A 23,525-nucleotide genomic window follows, 5' to 3' on the forward strand; every position below is an offset into this window, starting at 1 on the left:
AAAATATGCTCCGGAAACTCATTTGACAAAACGGTCTTAAGATATACAGAAAATGGTTTAGCCTGTGAAGCCCGCGAAAGGTGTTCTAGAAAACACGAAATTCGTGGACAGAGTCTAAACGAACAAAAGAGTATCGGAGGAAACATGAATCTCCTGAATCGATGAAATGTACAATATGAAAATTAACCCATGTCGATGCAGATTAACTGTTCTATAGCTTTGTTAGTAACAGCGCTGATAAGAGTCATACACTGACCCCAGGGAATCGACCCCCCCACACCGACCATCTCGTGCTGCTGGCTTCCCTCCGGAAACGTCCAGACAAAAGGCAACATCCGTGCCAAAAGACAATCAAGGCCACCTGAGGGGCGAAGAGGGCGGAGAGATGTTTCGTGTGATGTTCGAACTTTGGCGCAGAACTAACCGACACTGTAGTGAGGTACGGTGGTGCGTGTGGCCGTGGAACGTGTGTCGACCGCTGAAAAGACCTCGTGGCCGAGCTGTTACTGGACCACTCGAGTAACATGTCAGCTTGATTCTTACTGGGACACGATTCAAAATGAAAAGGAAACATTACTTTCCCAGCATGGTGCAAGCAATCACAGTTCTCACTGTACTGAAAATGTTGACCAATGGTAAGTACGGTAAAGCTACTTTTTCCTTCATATGAGACTGAGATTATTATTCCTGTGAATATGACGAGGTTTTTTTTTTTGAGTTTTGGCAACGTGTTAACTCGTCGGTAGATGTCAAAGTTTCATACAGAAATATGTGTCGAGTTCACACGACGCCAAAACCCTGAACAACAACATCATCATCATAATTTATAAATTACAGATTTTATGATATTTTTTACGAGCCACGGTGGTCTAGCGGTTAGAACGCTGGCCTTGTAATCCTGGGGTCTCGGGTTCAATTCCCGGCGGTGCCCGAATTTTTAACTTGTGTTGGGCAAGGCCGTGGTCTAGGCAACACGGAGTTTTCCTCCGGGGGCTTCCCCGGTTTCTCCGTGGCATCCCAACAATTACTCCATTCACACACAGAAGAAGGCAATGGCAAACCACTTCTGGATCATCTGCCAAGAACGTATATGAACAGGTCCCAGTCCGAGAAAAGGATCGAAGGATCCTGTTCATATGGACCTGTCGTCAGACAGAACACTAAATAATAATAAGATGAGGTGGTCTAGCGGTTAGAACGCTGGCCTTGTAATCCTGGGGTCTCGGGTTCGATTCCCGGCGGTGCCCGAATTTATAACTTGTGTTGGGCAAGGCCGTGGTCTAGGCAACACGGAGTTTTCCTCCGTGGCATCCCAACAATTACTCCATTCACACACAGAAGAAGGCAATGGCAAACCACTTCTGGATCATCTGCCAAGAACGTATATGAACAGGTCCCAGTCCGAGAAAAGGATGGAAGGATCCTGTTCATATGGACCTGTCCTCAGACAGAACACTAAATAATAATAAGATGAGGTGGTCTAGCGGTTAGAACGCTGGCCTTGTAATCCTGGGGTCTCGGGTTCGAATTTATAACTTGTGTTGGGCAAGGCCGTGGTCTAGGCAACACGGAGTTTTCCTCCGTGGCATCCCAACAATTACTCCATTCACACACAGAAGAAGGCAATGGCAAACCACTTCTGGATCATCTGCCAAGAACGTATATGAACAGGTCCCAGTCCGAGAAAAGGATGGAAGGATCCTGTTCATATGGACCTGTCGTCAGACAGAACACTAAATAAATGATATTTTTATACGACAGAATGCCAGCAGTTTTACTGCGAGAATATTCGACAGATGTTTACGAATTAAATTCCTTACGGAATAAAACTTTGATAAAACCTAAACTACTGCTGTATATTACTTTTTCGACTTCACTCCCGAAAAACGATTACAATATCTTTTCAATCTATAGGCGATAATGTGGTACGGAAAAGATGTCGGTGTCCGGAAATACATACACTGGGGTGTGAAGTCGTCTGCTTGTAAGCTGTCAAGAAACAGCTGAACTTAGAATTGCGTCCCATTTCCTCATGCGGACAGGAAGTCTTCCCTTCGCGGCCTTGGACTTGTAAAGACAAGGCCACAAGAAATAGAATGTTACGAACGGGTCCCTGCTAAAGACTTCTTCAAAGCTTTTTTTTATCTCCAGTTCCCCCCCTCGTGCCGCTGAATGATTCATGGTTTCGCATGGCAAACAGCGCGTGTCAGATTGTTTATTACAAAGTACTCAGTCAATTGGAAGGTCAGAGTTAACACATTAAGGAAAGAATGCGTGTTGAGGGAAACATTTTATCAAAATAATTTCACGAAAAAGAATTTTATAATTTTTTACTCGTTGCCAAATATTATTACGATGGCAAAAAAAAGTTCCGACATGCAGAACATACGCCATGGAATGGAAAAAAATTACAATGCACAAAGACCTTTGTTCGGAAAATCTGAAGAAAAAAAAACGCAGGTGTAGAGCTTGGATTATCAAAATTCTGAGTGCAACGACAGAGCTACTACCACAGATCATCCATATTCTCTTCCTGTAACCATTTATCTTCTTCTCAACTTCTTCCTACCGAATTCTGCTTTCTCATTTTCCTTCTTTAACCCTTTGAAGACGAAGATCGTCTCAATATTATTTATGAATTCAGTCCGTACCGCGAAGAAAACACTACACCTCACCATTACGAAAATCAGCTGGTTAACCCTTTGAAGCCGAAGCTCGTCTTCATAATATTTACGAATCCAGACCGTACCGCGAAGAAAACACTTCACTTAACCATTAGAAGTCGAATCAGGCGGTACCACATAAGATTTAACAAAAGAACATCCCGGTCAAAGCCTTAATTCTATCTATTGAAATTCCGTCAAAATCTTCAGCCATCTGTCTTTATACGCACTATACGCCGCCCTTGTGTCAACTGTTATCAACCGGAAGTATATCTTGTACATCAGTATTTTCTTACCTTGTAGAACCGTGTACAACTAATTTCTCATCTCTTCCGCATATACTGTCTTATTGCTACCGCGCAAAGTCACTGACAAAGTTACAGATTTGTACGAAATAATCTTAGAATATGTTTAAAAATGGGAATGCACACATTCACCCTTATATCGCATTTGCAATCGTGCTTCCGGTATGGAAGTCGATAATCGAACCCGAAGCAATCTCGAGGGTTTCGGCGTATTTCCTTCGTCCTTCAAAAGGAATTTTTTGGGACTTCAAATTAAATAAAGCGATAACAGCTCCCTCGCCGGCCACCCTTTCAATTCATCCTTTTTTTTTTCGACGTTACAGAGAAAGATTTATCAAACTGTGGCCCATCGATATGTTAACAGGATCTGAAGTTCTCACGGAGGTGACACCGAAGATGGCTGTCTTCTGGGTTGTAATAAAATTTTTGAACTCAAAATAAGGCCATTAATAACATCCCGAAGTTCGACAGACGTTTGTGGGACACTCTGTATATGTCGATATACAATTTTTTTTCTTCTAGATCGGCAATAATCATGTTACATATGCGAGCGGATATGAAGTTTTTAAATTTCCTGTGCCTCGGAGCGAGGTGATACGCACAGGTAGGTCGCTGTCCGCGCTGTTTACCCGTCTGGCCGATAGGGACCTCCACTTACAACGGAAACGGAACTGAATATCCGGCATGCTACCGGTTGGTACAAAAGCGGGCGTGCCCAGGTTATCGTCCTCCTGGACACGTCCACTTACGAACTATATTAAGGTCAAATATCTCCCTGGTGTTTGACGAAGCACCGCGACATGAAGACGTATTATAGCTCCAAGAATTCTTAAAGTCTGTACTAATTTATATTGAGGCGAGTAGTCAGATTCACGCCCTGGCTGTATTTACTCACAGGGAGAGCGTCCACGACTTTCGTATGATTAGATCGGGGATCACGTGCCTTCGTGACACCAATATGTCGCAGGAGTTAGCTATCAGGATCGAGTACCATATGAGAAATCGCTCTGAGAAAGTGACAATGACAACGAACTTTCTACGTATTTGAAATTTCGAGTGGGAGTCCCGCAGGGCTGTGTGAACGAGTCGCTTTGAAGCAGACGTCGTGGCTTAATTAAGATCAGAATGGATCCACTTGGATTTCATTTTGCCGATTCTGCTTTTCTGACTAACAATGTAACGCCCAAAAGAATGTCAACGTGTTTTCATTCTTTATTCCTGTTAATTTAATCCGCGCATGCCCACGGTAACGGGCATGCGTATTAGCGTGATTAACACGTATTTCTTAGTAATCTCAGCAGCATACAGATGTCTCTGTTGTCCTGCGCCCTGAATAAAAATGGTTGCTGTTAAAAAAGCACAGTATATTTGAATTCCACACACACGACAGACGTCATTCTCATTTCTTTCTTCGTACTTTCTCGCAAGTCCACACGACGTTACAGCCCAGATGATCAACATCGATATGACGTCACAGTTTTCGAAAAAAGGGGGCAATGCTCCCTAACAAATGCTAAGGTCGTTAACCTATTGACTGTGCCGGAAGCTACCATAACGCAGAATATTAAAATATATTCCAAGAATTTCCTCGTGCCTTATGCCCGCATAGGTATAATAAGGTCGGTTCAGTAGGTCACTGCCGCCTTCCGTTTCTAAAAACACATGTCCAAGCTCTCTGACAAATTTGGTTTGCGTTCAGTCTTCTTAAACATGATAATGTGGGTACCAACTTTGGCTGCTCTGGGAATTCTCTCATCACAACGAAATTTTTGTGAGTTTATTGTGTGTTCAGAATATATCTTAAGATCAGTCGGTATTTCGGGTACATTTTTTTTTCATCTTAAAATCGAACTCTTAATTTTTACTTTATTTGGACAGGATCTGTAATGACGCACGAAAAAGCGAGTAGCTTTAAAAATAAAATTACTCTCAGGTACTGAGACAGGTGCGTAAATAATTTCATAAAATAATCAAGGCCATGGAAAACCTCTGTTGGGCCACAATTAAAACTGGGTACAGACTTTCCCCCCCGATAGAGTATTCAGTCATGTTACCAAAAACGTAAACCTGCTAACTTAGGTGCGCTAACAACATAATTTGTGTTTTCAGCTCAGACGACATGTAACCAAGGAATTGGCAAAGTTGTTTATGAACGTTTGCCCGATCAGCAGTTACAGGGCTTTGACGATGATGTGGTAAGTTCATAACCTGGCAGAATATGTATCGCAATGAACGAATGAGAATGTAAATTGAACACGGGTTTTAAGTGATCAACAGGCTGTCATAGGCCTGCGAAGAATGACCACTCTTGGTTTAATACGATCTACTTTACAACAAATAAGAAAAAAAAAAATCAGATATCATAATATACAACTATTTGTAATTAACTTCAGATAAGACGCCATTTTGTCTTGTGGATGGTTATTCTCAAAATGGCGGTAATATGGTACATATAACACAACACTACATAATCTAGAACAGTGGTATTCAAACTTTTTTGTTCGCGTACCCCCAGATATAATTTATCTTCAACTTTGTACCCCCAAAGTTGTTGATGTATAATTCAAGTTATACATAGTATATAATCTACATCTAAAATAAATTAAATAAATTACATTACTGATTATTCAGTGTTTATCATAAAATAATATATATTTTTTAAATTTCACGTACCCCCTAAGACGTCTTCGCGTACCCCAGGTTGAATACCACTGATCTAGAATACCACAATTCAAGAACAAAAGTGTTCCGTATCTACCTTTGCTATGATGAAGAACACGAATTTACTCTATTAATTTGTGCAATGCAAAACGCACTTGTCGTGTAGTGATTCACCGCTTAAAACGCACAGCTTTCCATTGCACAATTTGACTTCCAGCACTGCTGCCCATCTGCACCGATACACACAATTACGTGCAGTTGCGATCATTAGCGAGATGGACAATTACAGGTCAGAGATACGTCGCCTCCATTCCGGGTATTAGAGAAATGCCAGGATCTATGCCTTCGCGATAGAACGGCAACCAACAACCTCGTCAGAACCTGCACGTCATTCGACTTCCAACCTGGCAGCCGTATTGCATCATTTAGCGGCGCGGCAGAATACGAAGAGTCGACGTGCTATCTCACACATGAGCAGGCACATCCTGAAGGGATTGGAAATCTTGTGCTAGTCCCGAATAGCGTACACTTCACCGAGGTCTGCCTATCATGTTAGTACTAAGAAACTGCTTTATTTAATTACATCATACTTTAAATGATAGAATGATAGACTGTGATCTGAATTAAAATAATTTGATAGCCATTAATTCAAGCACGTTAAACAAATGTTAACATTTAGAAAAGTTATTTTGTATCCTTTCATATAGATTGTGTCCGTACCTAATTTTAAATGGGGCCATGTAATACAAAAATAAACAAAAAATACAACACCAGTTTATATATTTATGTGGAATGTACAACAATTATTTAAAACATTCTTGGGTTGTATGCTCAATTTTGGAAACAATGACCAGAATAAAATTGATAAATATTAGTAGGAACACACTTACCCAAGTAGCAAGCAGTACTTTCATTCAGGCAGAAAAATCTTCCTTGAAGACACTTGTTTTTCTTCACAACGCTAAACACCAGCACAGGACAGCTCAACTAGGCCAACCAGCTTCCTGCCAAAAGTGTAATAGGCATGTGCGATTATCGAATCTAGTGATCGAAAAGAAATAAAAATCGAATCGATACACGAACGCTGAATTGTCATTCTCGATTTTAGAAAATTTTGAGGTTACCAATTTTCCTTTGCGTAGTAGCAAGCAAACTAATGAAAACTGCTGACGACGCTACCACGAATCAAAAATATTTCTCAACCCCCCCCCCCCACCCCTTTTCTGTGGGCGGCGTCGGGACAAGATAGTATCGGCAATGCATGGACAATGTAACCTAACAAAGCAACAAACGAATAGCCTAAATGTACCCCGGTCTGTGATCGGCACCATCTAATCGCAATGTAAATCCTCCCAGTTTACGTTTCCGCAATGTACATTGTCCCAGGATTTTGCGCCACATTTTATCACCAGTTTTTTGTGTTGTTTATCATCTTGGAAGCCTTCCATGTCTGATTAAAATTTGCCATCATTTATGCATTCTTTGCTCGAAGTGCATCGGTACAACGGTAACCAGATGGACAGACGGGCATGATCAGCCCACAATGCGTTCTCCCCATTCACTTCCTTCAGGAAACACACAAAAACAAGCCTGCCCTTTTAAAAATGATGGATTCCACATGAGTAAGAGAAAACATTGTTTCAATTTGGCATTTGTTTTTAAATGCCTGCAATGGACAGTTAAATTTTTATTACTGACATTTAATTGGATTTAGTTAGCCCAGGACAGGGACTGGTGGAGGGCTCTGATTAATTCAGTGATGAACCTTCGGGTCCCCTAAGTCAATCAGTTAGTTGTTTAGACATTTAATATATTTGCAAGAGTATTTTATTATTAATGGCTTTCAAATTTTTAATGGCTGATTAAACACACCTACAGTCACACTTTTAGTGTGTACATGTTTATTGCAGCAAGTCGTGTGGAAAGAGAGTGTCCTAATCGACGCTACGTGTTTGAACGTCACCCAAGAAAGAAACTTAAGCTTCCTGTAATGGATCTGAAGCAAGTTACTGCAACAAATCGCAGTGATTGTGAAGACAGGTTAGTGTCAACGATGCAGTTACTCATAATTTGTCATTAGTGACGGGCGTACAAATTAAATATTTATTAATAAACCCATATGTCGTTGTTCAATGATAGGTATAATTCCTTGGTTGTAATTCTTAACACAATTTTACTATGCAAAATCATCATAACAATTTGAAATTTCTTAATGCTTACAACATTGTCCATTATGGCGTAACCCACTACGAGGCATAGCGACCCTGCCTCATGAGATCGAAGCTCCAGGCCTTACTGACTTGATATGGCAAGGGCCTCATCCCACGATTCAGGCGGTGGCGGGTTCACAGGACTCCTTAGTGATGGTGAAGGCAATCGGGTGCAGCTGTAACAGTTGAATGTCATTAAGAAAACATCTCACAAGCTTGGATTTCAGATCAAATTGTTACATTAAGCCAAGTCAGCAGAGAAATGCACCTTTTGAAAACACGGAAAAATCTCCAATACTTTACCAAGAACTGCAAACAGTACATGACGCAATAAACAAAACTGACTTTTTATTACTCATGGAATATTTAAATTCCCAAATGACCAGTGTCCAAATAACAAATTTTATGGAAGAAAATGTACAGCCAGTTTGTAAGAACAATGGAAAGCTCAGAACAGACTTCTGTAAATCCGACGACTTTAGAGTAACCAACACACGCTTTAAACATAAAAATAAACACACGCACATGTATGCATACATCATCCCGTATGTCCGACAAAGCCTAGTTATGATGCAATTGTGGAATTCAGCACAGAGACATATTTACAAGAAAATTTACATATTTTTTTAAATACCTCGCCTAATCGCATATTAAAAAGCATGTCATATTATTGTTCCAGATGTTTGAACGAGTTCAGTTTTGTGTGTCGTTCTGCTTCTTATGATGCAGCAGCGCATACGTGTTCACTAAGTCGCTTCACTCGACGCACACATCCCGAGCTCCTAGATGATGACCCAAATTGTGACTACTTGGAAAACACTTGTCTGAACGGTATTGTCTCTAAAGTTACCATATAAACAGGCCTTTACTGTGATTTATAAATTCTGACCAGATGTAAAGTGGCAATGGGATTTAGAGTTGTAATCCTCCAAGTAAATACACGGCATGTTCCGTAACAAGAAGCAAAAGATTCTTGTTTCGATCTAATGTCCAATATTCAGATTTACGATGTTCAAAATTTCACGTAATCAACCATGTTAATATTAACAGATTTCATATGAGTAACAGTGATCACAATTTGTAAATATAATGGATATAATAATTTATTGCTATTAACAAATTTTAATGATTAACTTTGTTCGATTATTGAATGCACACCAGTACTAAATGCATGACGGAGATACCTGCATGCAGTGCAATTTTGTAGAAGGGACAGGACAGGCCTGTAAGGTGTTCTTCGTTTTCACTTGGGTGTGACTAGAAATCATATTGGCCTTTTCCAGTGACATTTCACTAGTAATGAAGGTTTTATAATATATAATATTTTACAATATTCAATTCAATTAATTTATTTAGGTGTTTGCCAACAGCAAGAAGCCAATAACTAACTTTGATAATGCCAATTAAGGTTTATTCATCTTGCAGCGGAAAGACGATGTGATGGTCTTGCGGTGTTTGTCAAGGAAGAGAATAAAAGGCTCGGAGGACCATTTGAAGTGGACTTGTACAACAATAAAACATTAGAAGATTGCCAAGCTCAGTGTCTTCAAGCTGAGAAGTAAGAAAAAATTAATCCTTGAATATGTACATATGTTCACACATGTCTGAACATTCATGTGCACATCAAAATATTGTTTTAGAATATTGTTTATAACCAGATTTCTGAGAACAAGATAATAAAAACAAATCGTGGCTGGAGTAAATGTCTTAATTATGGATACAGCACAAGAAATGTAACAAAACCACACTGTTGTTTCTGAATTTGATTTCTGCGCACAGAGCCCCTCTGAGATACACAAGACTCGCTTATGCAAAGCAAATACAGCTGCATGTAAAATCCTCTGAAAATACATTTTTAACAAGTTATTCCACGACATTTTCAATAAAACTATTTGCTATTGCATCAATGTTCTTTAAAAGGCTATGGCTCTGAATTAAGATATGTTAGATACAATGTCAATGTTAAATTATATTTACTATCTGTAGAATTACCATCAAATTTTATATGACAGGAATATGCATTTATGGTAAATTCTTTCATATGTAAAATTTTATGTATGTAAGGGTTTGTAAAACAGAACCCTTACGTACGTTGTCTATGTCAGAATCAATACACATAAGAACTGAAGTAAAAGAAATCAAATCTCTTTATCCATTACCAGGTACTTCTGTCGATCAATTGAATATGATGAGCAAACTCGTTTATGTATTTTATCTGAGGAAGACTCAGTGTCTCAAAAGGATGACTTACGCACAAGCAGTAGCTCTACACATCACTTGTATGACCTAGTGTGCTTGGATAATCGTAAGTATTCCGAGTATTACCAGGTTAGGTTTTCAGACTTCAACCATCACTTGCTATTCTGAACAGAAAACATTTCAGGAACGAGTTAGAAGGTAGGGAGAAACAACCCAGCTGGGTCAGTTAGAAAAACCTAACCTCAATCACTGAACACTAGATGACTGACAAAGTTCAGAAAATGACAAATACTAGTTGTAATGATACAAACGGCTCAGCACAAAAATTCATCTGTGTGAAAACTACTCTTTCTGCACCTTGCAAAACATTTCAGCAATGTTTCTAATGATATGGATTAACATTAACTTCTCTGTATAATTTTCTTCAGTATAACAATAACAGAAAAAATTACTCAATATTTTGTTTATTAATACAAACATTTCTATTTGAAAATTTTAAGTATTAATTCTGGGCGGTGGTTATATGTGCACACTTTTACAATCTCCACTTACAACAATATGCAACAGGTTCATCATTTCTTGAAACTCTGATACTGTTTACAGCACAAGGCAGTGAATTCCCTGACAACTCTATAACATCCCACTTATTTGCCGATGGCCGACGTCCAGACACAGCCTTCCAACGTTACCGTAACAGCCGTCTGGGAGGAGAATTTCATTCAGAAATCACCGGACGTACATTGAGTGAATGTTTAGATGAATGTCTACGTCAAGCAAGTTTCCAGTGTCGCTCAGCTGTGTACAGTGATCGTTTTCGCACATGTCGACTAAGTCGTTACAATCAGCGCGACGGTTTCCGTATCATCTATGATGCTGATTATGATTATTATGAAAACCTAATGAGTAAGTAACAACAGACATAGGCATCTGAAATCAGCATGTTGTATACGAGTTAAAGCTTCGTTTTGGCTCTAAGATGCATAATTTTGATGTGAAAAACAGTAGTTAAAGATCTTGGCTTGAAATAGCTATATCATTTTTATAACTGCTGTCTCCATCAGTTTGTGTATGGTTGCCACCATCTCATTTTTAACTGTCTGGAATGGTTCTGCATTATTAATGACACAACAAATTAGTGAAGTGGCAGGAGGGGAAATTCCATATACAGAGATGCTTCACATGCTCAAAAACAGTTCTGTCAGATTTCTCGAAACAGCTCGTTAAACAGACTATATACAGTACCCACACAATTTCAGCCAATAACTTTTCACTGACACACATTCATAATTTCATAAATATATAATGAGGTAACATTTCATTTATGCCTTTTAGAAAAGAAAAAAAATCAGGTTGTCAAGAATGAGTCTGAGGAAAGGTTTTGTGGCCACCAAATCTCCCAGATTGTCACACAGGTCTATAAAATTTATTCTGGGAACATCTGGGTCATACATAATATATGCATGTATGTTGTTTGGTTCCTTCATTATAGTTATACGCAAGTCACCATTACAAACATCTGTCATTTAAGAAATATAGTAATTTTGCAACAGACGGAGTTAGAGTGTATGTTGATTTAAATGAGTGAAAAAAAAACCTACTATCATAAGGACTCTAGTAACACACATAACAGAGAACTTATGTCTGATATAATGGGTATTTGCAGGTGAAGAAGGAAGTACTTCGACTTGAAATTCCTGAAACAATTCCTTTATATATTCTTCCCAGACTTGACGTACATGTTATATGTAATGGAAGCAACTGCTGTATGAGGCAAAATTGTAATTATTTTTCTCACAGCTGTCACAACCTTCAGTTCTGCTGGCTATAACAAACAGTTAACTCTCATCTTTTGCTACTGTACTACACGGCACAACAACCCATATCACAGCGATCTTTGTACTCCCTGCCACGGTAACCTCAAATCTTACTAAGTCATAAAGGGATCTGTAACAAAAATAAGACTAGAATGAAATTTCCAATGCATGATCTGTAGAAAAATCCTGCTGTTAACATTTCAAATACAAATTAGAAAGCAATTAATGTGCTTTCTTAATTATCTGTGCACATATCACACTTATTCATTTTTTCTAGCTCGCTATGTAGATGGGGAAGGAACAAATTATCGTCCCGACCATTTGGGGCAAGATTCCAATCATCAAGGTCATGGTCATGAGCGGCCTTCACACAGTAGCTTAGGTATGGTAACCCTCAGGTGTCAGGCGTCACTTACGTATTAAAGTATATAAGATCTTCCATTTTAATTAACCTTTTATCATGTGGGAATGTGAGATGTAATCCCCATTCTATGGGGCCACTGGGCACATTTGAACTCTGCAGGGGGTTAAGAGTAGAAGTATGCAAATGCAACACATGGCTAGCTGGACCACACGCAGGCTGTGACACACGGCTAATAAAGTTAAACAAAATTACTCCATATAAAATATATCGCTTCGGGTGTAGCTGTATTCACGCCTTTGTAGACCATTTGTAACGACCCATCCATACATATACAAAGACTTCAGAATAGCTGAATGGATTGTTATGAAATTTAATATCAGGGAGTTTTAATAAAAATATGTCGACACATTCTAATTTTTCATCCTCTGAAACTGTTAATTCTTCGATAAGTAAAATCCACTACAGTAAAATATGCTTGTAGAACGCATCTTTCATTGTAATGCATATAGCCTTGGTTGAAAAACACAGAAAATGCCACGTAGTCTCTTAGACATTTTTTGATGTTTCAGAGGTCTCATTTTCTTCCCACTGCACATTTTTGATAAATTTGTATTTCAATAAATAAAATAGCCAAAATGAACACTGAAAATTTACAGTATGACACTTTTATGTTTAATTCACTGTGTGTTGTGATATTGACAGTATTTCGAAGAAAATTAATGTTAAACACAACAGGATGCTCCATTACAGAACTGAAAAAAGGTGTAACAAGAGAATATAAAATTGTGAATGTGGTGTGTGATGGTGACAGCACTTTAAAAAATATAGTGACACCATTGGAAATGAACAACGTTGTAATTTCTGTACTGTACTTAATTTTGGGTTGCAATGCTACATTTAAATGAAATTATGTCATCACAATAAAATACAAGGATTTTGAGTGGTGACAAGGGGTATGAAAAATACATTTACAATGCTTTTACTTCATTAAACAATATGGATTTAGACTCATGTTCGATTTTCAAGGTTTCTGAAATAGGTCCACATTTTTTTAATAATGTTCTGTTTTCTGTTATGTTCAGGTGGAGGAAGTGGTAGTTATGGTGCCAGCAGCAGCTATGGAGGAAGTGGTGGCTATGGTGGGGCTGGAGGTGGGGGCGGTGGCGGTGGCGGTGGCAGTGGCGGTGGCGGTGGCTACAATGCATATGGTGGAACATATGGACCTGGAGGGGGTGGACACCCAGGAGGCAGCAGCTATGGGTCATATGGTGGGAGTGCCTATGGTGGTCATGGTGGGGGAGGGTATGGAGGAGGAGGAGGAGGGTATGGAGGAGGAGGAGGAGGAGGAGGATATGGAGGAGGAGGAGGAGGAGGATATGGAGGAAGCAGTGGCCATGGCACATACGGTGGATCTGGATATGGGAGTAGTGCAGGAGGCGCGCATGGAGGGGACAGCTTCTACGGAGGAGGAGCAGGGGGACCTAGCAGACCGTTCTCAAGGTGTGATGAAGGCGACAATTTTAGGCAGGTATGGAAGCAAAATGTCAAGAACTCTTTTTGTCATTGGACAGTGATTTGTGTTCATTGAATTACAGAGTGATTCAAAAGTCATTGCGCACCTGTAAGAAAAAGTGTTGGAAGTGATTGAGAAATCACTGTGAACACGTACCCCATTTAGAGCACATGTACACACTTGTACACAGAGACTTCTAAATGCAGCAAATTGAAAATGGGATGTTTAAAATATTCAAGTATAGTTGGTGGATGTGTTAAATTTACTTACAGCTCTTAAACTTGATTAAATTTGTGTGTGCTAATCAGTTTCTTCTGCAAAATGTTAATGCCGTTCATATCTGTTCATACCAGTCTTATTAAGTATATTTTATATCTCTTGAATTTCAATATTCTATGATTAACCTTTATCCACCATGTATCTCTGCTTATTCAGTCTAGCCAGACAAGCATCACGCTAGCTTGCCATTAACTATTAACACCAAAGTCTGACTAGCAGCCTCATTGTACAGGGGATTACATCACCTATTCCTACATGATAAATTTTAATTTACATACGTTTGTTTAAATGATGATTCTTGTATATTTCATCTCTTATTCCCTGCCCATTATTAGAACACTATTCACAATGATCATTTATCTTAAAATTTAGTATGGAATACCTACACAAAGTGATTTTTTGTTTTAGGTGGGTGTCCGTCTCCGGTTGAGACGGCAGTTTGTTCGACGCTTCTCATCTGTCCCAACATTGCGGCTTTGTGAGCAAGAGTGTGCAGATAATCGGGAGTTTAGTTGTCGTTCCTTCAATTACAGGTATTTTGGATCTTAACTATACACGTTCATTTGCAACTAATATGAAATGCAAAAATTTTCACCTAGTTATCTGCAGTTATATATACTGTAATTTAATGACATAAATGTAATATGAAGTATACAAGTAACTAACTCATAATCTATATTATTACTTCAGTATACATTAAATGATATAACGCAAACTGTTATTGTTTATCCAAGGGGTTACTCAGTTCCGTATGGGTCGGAAAGAGAAAATTGTGAACTGAGTGACCGAGACTCGCATGACCTGGACATCAACAATCCATCTTACTTTGAGACCACGGGAGATTACGACTTCTATGAGAGATTTGGAGGCCGTAATACAGGGGAATGCCTTGATGGTGAGAACTTCACATCTTCAATTATTTCCTCCTAATTGTCATATGTAGCATCCAACAGTTATTATTTAAATTATCATCACGTTCCTAAAAATTTCTTTAGCAAATTCCTCTGTTTCATAGAACAATGATACTTCTCAAAGCTGCAAGACTTGGTTTAAGACTGGCGCTCCATCAGTGCAAATACCAATTAACTTTGTCCATTCTAACCCCGTGCAGATGAAGAAATGATTCTAGCAATTTACAGAACAGGAAAAATTCCTCTTTCACAGTCACCATTTATGTATGCAGCACCTGCAGATTCATTCGGCTGAAGTGCAAAGCATGGACTAGCTTTCATCCCTGTAACTACTCAATCCAAAATGTCTTCATTCATCTAAAAAATGCTCCTTTCAGACTGCAGTTTCAAAGCGACAACTCATCCAATTATTAAGCGCATGTTTCTCCCTAAGAACAAGCCTGTTTCAACCAGTCACTGTCTGACAAGATCTTTCTGATTGTATGAGGTTTTTTACATTCAGCAGTTCAAAAAGAAGTACAACTTCATTTGTCTACAGGAACTTACCAGTTGATTCAAAATTAGAGGATTTTAACATGCTTACCTTTACTTTATATTCAATATCTTCCTGTACAAATTATTTATGGATCTGGAATATTGCACCATGCAGGCTTGTATAGGTTGACTGACGTTTTAGAGGTGTTTTCCTCCTACATCATCAGGGTGACCAGTAAGGTAGGGAACAAAGTCACTTGGTTGTCTTGATTCCAAGCACTTCAAATCTAAAATTATAAACCTTGAAATCAAAAAGAAAATTAATATTTTACTGATTATAACCTGAATTATAAATTATATCACAGTATGTTACACTATAAGTCAGTAATTAAGTTGCCATCATTTAAATTTAATTTAAATTATAAATTAAAGCATGCTACTTTTGTTTGTAATTTTATGTTGGAATTAAGTAACGAAACATTTGCTGTTCTCTTTTAAAATCTGAATGGAGAAGTCCAAACATTAACGTATAATGAATCCAAAATTAAATTCAATGTTAATAAATATTGACTTACCTAAAGTAAAAATTGTGTTCAACGTAAATATTAACTATTATATTTCACTACCAAGACTGAACTGAAACTTAACTTTCATTCGGGTTGCCAGTGGTTCAGTAAGAGCTCGAAAGTAACAGGACTTATCATGTTTCTAAGTGAGATCAAATTGTGCTGCAATGCTCATTGCTACTGCATCACTTTCAAAGTAACAATAATTCAATTCAATTCAATTCATTAGGTTTTATTAAATAAATATTTTTCCTGCTATTTTATTCTAGTTGTCAGAAGTGTGTAGCTGACCAGTTCATTACACCCTTAAATATATAGAATTATACCTCCTAGGTTAAGAACCACTGCATTCATGATAACAAATTAAACAATTATAAGTATGTTAAGACAAATGATACTCATTCAATAAGGAAAACACTTTCAGTGAGCCAGTCATGTAACGAAGATGGTATGGAGTTTACATTACGTACTCCAGAAGGTTTCATTGGGCGGATTTACACATATGGATACTACGACCGTTGTTTCTTCCGTGGAAATGGAGGAACAGCAAACGTACTGAGGATTAGCGGTGCACAAGGTTATCCTGAATGTGGCACACAAAGGGTATGTAATTTAATCAAATATGACCAAAGATCAGCTACCATGACAGATATTTTTGTGTTTTTTATTAGCAATTCAAGGCACAGGATATGAAGTAAAATCCTTCAGCACCAAGTCATATGCATAAAAAAGCAATGGCTTTATATAAACATCTAACATGTTGTTAAATATTCAAAATGCTTTCAAATGTTTTTACATATCTTAAATATGTAAGACTTGAGGTTCTCACAGCGGTGAGTATGAAGATATCCGTCTTCTGGGTTATTGCGCTGTGTAGTCTGGTCGATGTTAACCAACGTTTCAGAGGTCATACTGCCTCCGTCATCAGGGCGATGACGCCCTGATGACGGAGGCAGTATGACCTCTGAAACGTTGGTTAACATCGACCAGACTACACAGCGCAATAACCCAGAAGACGGATATCTTCATATCTTAAATAGTTACAAAAATATGACAGTTTTAACTAAAAGAGGTGCAGAAACAAGGAGTTAGATGGATAAAGATGGCTGTCTCCTGGGTGATTGGTAGAAGTTTACAGACATTTCTGAAGCGAGTACAGCAAGCATCTATGAAATGTCAGTAAACTTCTGCCAGACTACACGATGCACCAAACTCACCACCACGAAAATCAAAAGTCTAAGTAGCTAGGCTTTTAATTCCATGTAGATAAAAACGCACGGAACATTCAAACTTAACATACCACTGAGACATGTATTGCAATATTTTTATCATCAAAGGGTTAAACATAACTGTTTCTTCCCTATTCATAAGCAGATTTCATTCACTATACAGACATCATCACATTATTATGATTTATACATGCATCAAATAAAGAGTATAAGTAGTTAAACACACACGCAAAGCATCTGCATAAAGTGTTATTGTGATGTGCTTCCTGTGTATGCACAGTACGGAGATACAATGACCAACATTGTAGTGGTGCAGTTCAGCGATTACGTACAGACTGGAAGAGACAAGCGATACAATCTGACATGTTTGTTCCGAGGACCAGGAGAGGCTGTAGTCACGTCAGATTACATTGGTGCAGGGTAAGCCACAGCTTTTAACAATAATCTTAATATTTCCTGTACTCACCATCTTTGTCTGAGCTCATAAAGTATGTTAGTAAAGACTGATAATAGAGCAATAGAACACAGAACAATGAAACAGCACACAAGGGGGCACCTCCTTCAAATTCCCCAGGTTCCCACTGATGCTGGGTAAACCGAAGACAGCCACAAGGCAGGGGAAAAAATCCCATGTACCACCACCAGGATTTGAATCCACAGACATCAGGTTTGGAGGCAGTTGTACCACCACCATCATCTCTGCTTCCCCACTTACAAGCAACAAAGTATTTTATTAAGACGCATATCAGCAAAATACCTGCATGCCCACAGCATGATCTGAATTAACCCAGCGGTCTTTAGGTTATCCAGCTGAAGTTATTAAGCATCCCAGTTTATGCTTTCTTTAAGCTAGTAGATTTTGAATACACAGTTTTAAATTAATTACTTCTAATTAGCTGCAACATAAACTGCTTACAAGTGCATGCCTCAAACACAGGATAACTTTATGTCTCAAAACTATTACGTTGGTTCACGAGTTTCCAAAAGTGTAAATTTACATTAATTCATTGCAATATGATTAAAGCTTCTAACTTTTGTACATAAATTAATTTAATTATAAAAATGGATATAAAACTGCTGTTACTAACGTAGGTAAATAAAATATAACTTACTTTTTGAATTGAATGTTCATATATGAATGTATATATGGAGTAAAGTCCTGGTTTTTAAATATGGTACTTCATTTGGCATAAAAATGTAAACATTTCCATTTTGGAAGCTCAGAAACCAAGAATCTATGCTTCCATCGCTTATAAACATGACATGGGCACTGATAGCTCGAGCACTGGCTGGAGACCACTGCTTTAAACAAATCTCATGTTGTGGATTTATAGCATAGGTGAATATAATGTTACAAGTGACAATACTAACGGCAGTGATGCGTTTGTTTTTAGAGCTGGAAGTCCTATACCAATTGAATACCTCCCAGCAGAGAATTCACTGAGTTCGCGGGTCCGCCTGTTGATCTTGTACCAAGGACGTCCTACTACAACTATAGCAGTTGGCGACCCACTGACCTTTCGACTTGAGGCCCAAGATGGTTACAATTATGTAACTGATATCTTTGCGACCAATGTCATCGCAAGAGATCCGTACTCTGGACGATCCGTGCAGCTCATAGATAGATATGGGTAGGTCGTGATCCATCACAGTTAACCAATGGTCTCTCTTCCACCATGTTACGAAATGTTCTCAAAGACAATGAACTTAACTTTTATATGTGGACAACTTAACTGAGCAAGGGAAGCCTTAATAACTACAAAGTCTGAAAAAGTGAGGTAGACTTGTAAAAGTATGATTCAACAGAACCAGATCTATATTCACTGGACCTTCTTCATCAGTATTTACATCCTGAAGCTAACCATCATTTAGAAACATCCTGTATATAAACCTGATGACATAAAGCATCAAAATAAAATTTGCAGGACTTGAACACGGCTTTGAGGTGGCAACCCTAAGTGTGGTTCAACCACTGTCAGTAGTAATCGACACAAGTATACAGCTTAGGAACCATAGCCATTCACGATAGAATGTGTTACTGGAGCATTCGGTTTCCAAGAGACAACTATGTTGTTCCAGTGTACTTGTATCATGGTGCTGTTTGCCAGTGAAAACACACTTACATTAATTTGTGTATTGTTAACATGAGAATGTTCACACTTACAACGTAAGTGTTAAAATATATTCTTATAAATTAAGAATATTATAGAGAGATGTCCTTTCACACTATGGTTTCAGATGTCCTGTAGACAACTACGTGTTCCCAGGACTTGATCGCTCAAGATCTGGGGATGGTCTGGAGGCCAGGTTTAATGCCTTCAAAATACCCGAATCAAACTTTTTGGTGTTTGAAGCAACAGTACGAACATGCCGGGATGGATGTCAGCCAGTGAGTTCTGGTTTACATAACAATGATATTGCTGGTCAACAATGAGAGTTGTAAAATGAATTATAAATGCCGTTAATTTATTTAATGAAATGACATTTATCCACCAAAATAAACGCTGTAATATATTGCAATGAAAGAGGTTAAATCCTGAATTAAATTAAACATGATGCACGAGGCATTCTGCAATTTCATTAACTTGTAAATTATACATCATTCATTCACAGGCGTACTGCACGGGACACGCAGGCCGTAACGAACCATCATACGGAAGGAAGAAGAGAGATGTTAATGAAACAGAGCAGATAGAGGAGCAGAATGAAGCGAAAAACAGCACAGAGGATGAGGAACAAGTTCGAGAAATGATAGAGGTGAGATAAGAAAAAAGAGGGAAAGAACTTCTTCCCACGAGGTAATAATACGAAGCTATGCTAATATTGAATATGTAGATGTCAAGATTCAAAAACACACAACCTGATACAATGAAAGGTCAGTGAAAAGGAGCCCCCTAGTTTTAAATTTTAATGTCATTTACTTTGAGACACATAATCAAAGGGATTTTGGTGAAATGTTCAGGAACCCGCAAAGTTCTGTTTCTCGCTTATAGAGCACTTGCACTCACTCACATGCTTGACTCTCAGTTACAGTAAAATTGTGACTATTGCAGTCAGAACAGTTGGTGAGGTTTGACAGGAAACAAGCAGTGGTTGTGCAGTACCAGAAACATTTGAGTGCACACGTAATGAACATTCAGGTTCCATAAATGGTGGGGGATTTTTGAACTAGCTGAGTGTTAGCTTCTCAAAAAGGACTCTGCTCCATGTAATCAATATAGTTAGTAATTTACAGAAACATTAACAATATTTCAGGTCTTTGAATCTCGACATGATTTTCTGCAAGAAGAGAAGGTGGAACCTATCACTGAGACTGTCTGCCTCACACACGCAGAATATTATGGCCTAATATCAGCAGTTATCATCATACTGATTATGCTGATTATAATCACTGCTTTTGCTGGAATATGCTACCGGTAAAGTTAAGCATTCAGTTTTACTTCCTCCTTTCAATTTGCACTTACAAAGACTCATAAACATTCACCGCACTGTTTAAAATAACACTTAAAGCATTATAATTAAATAAGCAAAACACTTCAAGCACCTTACCTCCAAATTCAGAAATGTATCACCTTCTAGTGTGGCGCTCTGTAACAGTGAAATTCTTCTGTGATTGTAGACGATACTGGTCAGTAGAGACGAAAAATAAAGCAGCTGACAGCACAGCTCCGTCTCCAGCGTCTGGGCCATACCCACCCAGCACGAACAACAACTATTCGTTCCTCATGCCTGGAGTACGAAAAGCATTTGAGACAAGGTTAGTAGTGCATCACACATGGACCAATTTAACCATCAAAAAGATAATTTACCGAATACTTACTATTTATTCTGGTCATCACAAATTCTGTTGCTGATCAATGTCATCTTGATACTTTAAAGTGTGTAAACGTCAAGTTCTGTAGCATGGAATTTGATTTCCTGCACTTTTGTCCAAGTACGCGCATCACATACCTTACTGACCAGGCCTCACACATCAACTCCTGAAACCGACTGATAAAATTTATAATAAACACACTTTACAACTTGCTAATAAAGTTCGAATTTAAGAAATGCTTTAAAAATATCCCACACAGAAGAATAAGAAATACGTTCTTCACGTTTTGTGGTGTACTCAAAGCCAAATGTTCAAGTGTGACTTTTTCTTTCAGTCTATACATTTATTTGCCTTCCAGTTGCCCAAATTGTTAACCAAGTAATTAATTACATACCTAATTATTTAATGGTATGCAAACAGAATAGTATATTTGCTGAAATGATTTTTCCACAACTGCAATAAACCACTATCTGCACAGGTGTAAAAAAAAAACTTATACCAAATTTCAACAGTTTCTCTTCAAGCATTCTAAGATCACCACGTTGCATCACAGAACCTCACGATGGTGACACGTCCATCGTCTCGACAATCACAAACGGCCGAACTTTTGACGACCCCAGCGAGCCCATCTACACAGATCCATCCCTGTTTGAGCGGTCCCGCAGCCTCAGAAGCATTGCCGTGTCTCAAGCAGGTCAACTTCACCAGAAAGTCAACATCTGATTCTCTCCATTTCAGCCCTGACCAGTTTTAAGTACATAACAGTCTTGTTTTACTGACATGGGTGTACTTAATTTGTACCCTGGCAAGTACAATGATTGCCAAGATTTTTATACATTATTTCTACACAGGTCTACATAATAACAAAATTAAAGAAAAATGTCTTCTGGTGTAAATCTTGGACTAGTTCCTGTGTGTAAAATAAAAATCAGCTTCACTCACGTGGAAACACTGCCTTACAACTCCAAACACTGATAACCGTTGGTATAACTTATTCTCTCTCAGTGTACTTGTGATCTTTCTTATAAGGTGCTTATTTTGGGAATAATGTTTTGAGGTTCTATTCTTTTTTCTGCACTTACACATCAAAGTTATTATTAATGTGTATTGTATATTGTAGTAACACATTTTAAATATCTCCTGCTCTAGAATAAAGACATATAGTAATTAGTAATCCATTTTATAATTGTTAGGATTTAAGATATGTATGTGCATTTGTAGGATACATGTTGATATTATTATATAATTTAGCATTGGAAATCTTTTTAAGTCAACAATATATGTCTGGGTTGATGACCGTCAATGTCAACTCTCAGGTAGCATGTTGATATTTAAAACATTTTCAATGATTTACATTTTAAGTAAAAACAAATCATGCCAGCATGTGTCATTAGCTATGATCAAGAGGTAGCAGGAATCACAATGTGCGGTTCATGTGCAAAAATTTTATACTCGACTCCTATTGGATGAATGGAAGAACAGTCCAGCACAACGCAGTTCATATTAATACATCAAATAAAATCAGCTCTCTACTGAACTTGGCTAAGATGCATGTGAAATGAGAGCCAACTTTTCCAGCAAACACAATTATTTTTAATTTAAAACCTATTTCAAATTATTCTTATAAACACAATATCCCTAGTATTCATTGTTTAATAGTCAATTAAAAATTAAAATATTTGTTGCAAATAATCCGTCTATATACAAACCAAATTAACCATTTTGTCTTATTATATAAACATATGCATTTTGGTCTTTAATAGAAACACATACGTGCTTGGTATATAAAAGGATTATTTCAATTTAATACTACACTGTAAGAAAGGATATAAGAAAAAATTGTTCAGGAGGCGAAGAAATAAGCTTATAAATAACAGGGAAAGCAGAAGGATCATCATCTATGTCATTTGACAAGGCTCAGTTTACGTTTAGAATTATGACAGTCTTCTTCAAATTACATAACGTACACATCCGAATGCAGAACTTTAAATATATATATCTTTAAAATTAATTATGTCTAAGTTACATTTATGGTCTTTCAACATCAACTGCTCTGTTCTAGAAGAAAAAAATAAATAAACAGAATTTTACATATGCCTGTTCTGATGTCCCTTGGTTTTTCTAACTCTTTAAAGATAACGAACAACTATAACCTACCATTCTGACTTCTGCAGTCTTCCAGGAAAATATCTCAGAATTACTAGGGATGCTACGAAAACTTTTAACATTCACAACTAATTACCAACACCATCACCAAAATCAATCACTTTATATTATTAGTCTTAAACGTCATCATTCCATGTTTTTCAAATTATTAACTTCGAGCTTCTAGAATTTCAAACTAGCAGGAAATATTTGCCTTATTATTCTGTAATTGTACAACTATACAAAATTGTACAGTGGAAACCCTGCTGTTTTCGTAACTAAAGCTGTCACATTCTCCAATAGGTGCTGAAAGTGTACGATTGTAACATGACATTGTCACTTTTATTTATAAAGTAAATAGCTTCTATAAGATTTAAC

The 23,525-nt window shown here is 37.9% G+C and overlaps 1 protein-coding gene across 2 annotated transcripts; it reads left to right on the plus strand.

The window, feature by feature from the left end:
• Positions 1-197: 197 nt before the first annotated feature.
• Positions 198-23,519, plus strand: nompA (no mechanoreceptor potential A). Of its 2 annotated transcripts, XM_087354266.1 has the most exons (20): positions 198-635; positions 5,078-5,163; positions 5,919-6,180; positions 7,540-7,669; positions 8,519-8,670; positions 9,265-9,397; positions 10,002-10,144; positions 10,642-10,941; positions 12,130-12,234; positions 13,299-13,744; positions 14,417-14,541; positions 14,743-14,903; positions 16,384-16,562; positions 17,469-17,608; positions 18,583-18,819; positions 19,427-19,577; positions 19,802-19,945; positions 20,444-20,604; positions 20,808-20,945; positions 21,515-23,519. In XM_087354266.1, the coding sequence occupies exons 1-20, from the start codon at positions 560-562 to the stop codon at positions 21,723-21,725; spliced, it is 3,480 nt and encodes a 1,159-aa protein (XP_087210392.1). In that variant the 5' UTR covers positions 198-559; the 3' UTR covers positions 21,726-23,519. The 2 variants fall into 2 exon arrangements, with proteins under 2 accessions (XP_087210392.1, XP_087210393.1); XM_087354267.1 differs by lacking the exon at positions 12,130-12,234 and having other exon boundaries at positions 377-635.
• Positions 23,520-23,525: the final 6 nt, after the last annotated feature.

Source organism: Zootermopsis nevadensis, unplaced genomic scaffold, assembly GCF_977971745.1.
Source record: "Zootermopsis nevadensis isolate Lab colony 2312 unplaced genomic scaffold, Znev_1.0 Znev_ptg000023l, whole genome shotgun sequence".
In the NCBI taxonomy this organism is placed as follows: domain Eukaryota; kingdom Metazoa; phylum Arthropoda; class Insecta; order Blattodea; family Termopsidae; genus Zootermopsis; species Zootermopsis nevadensis.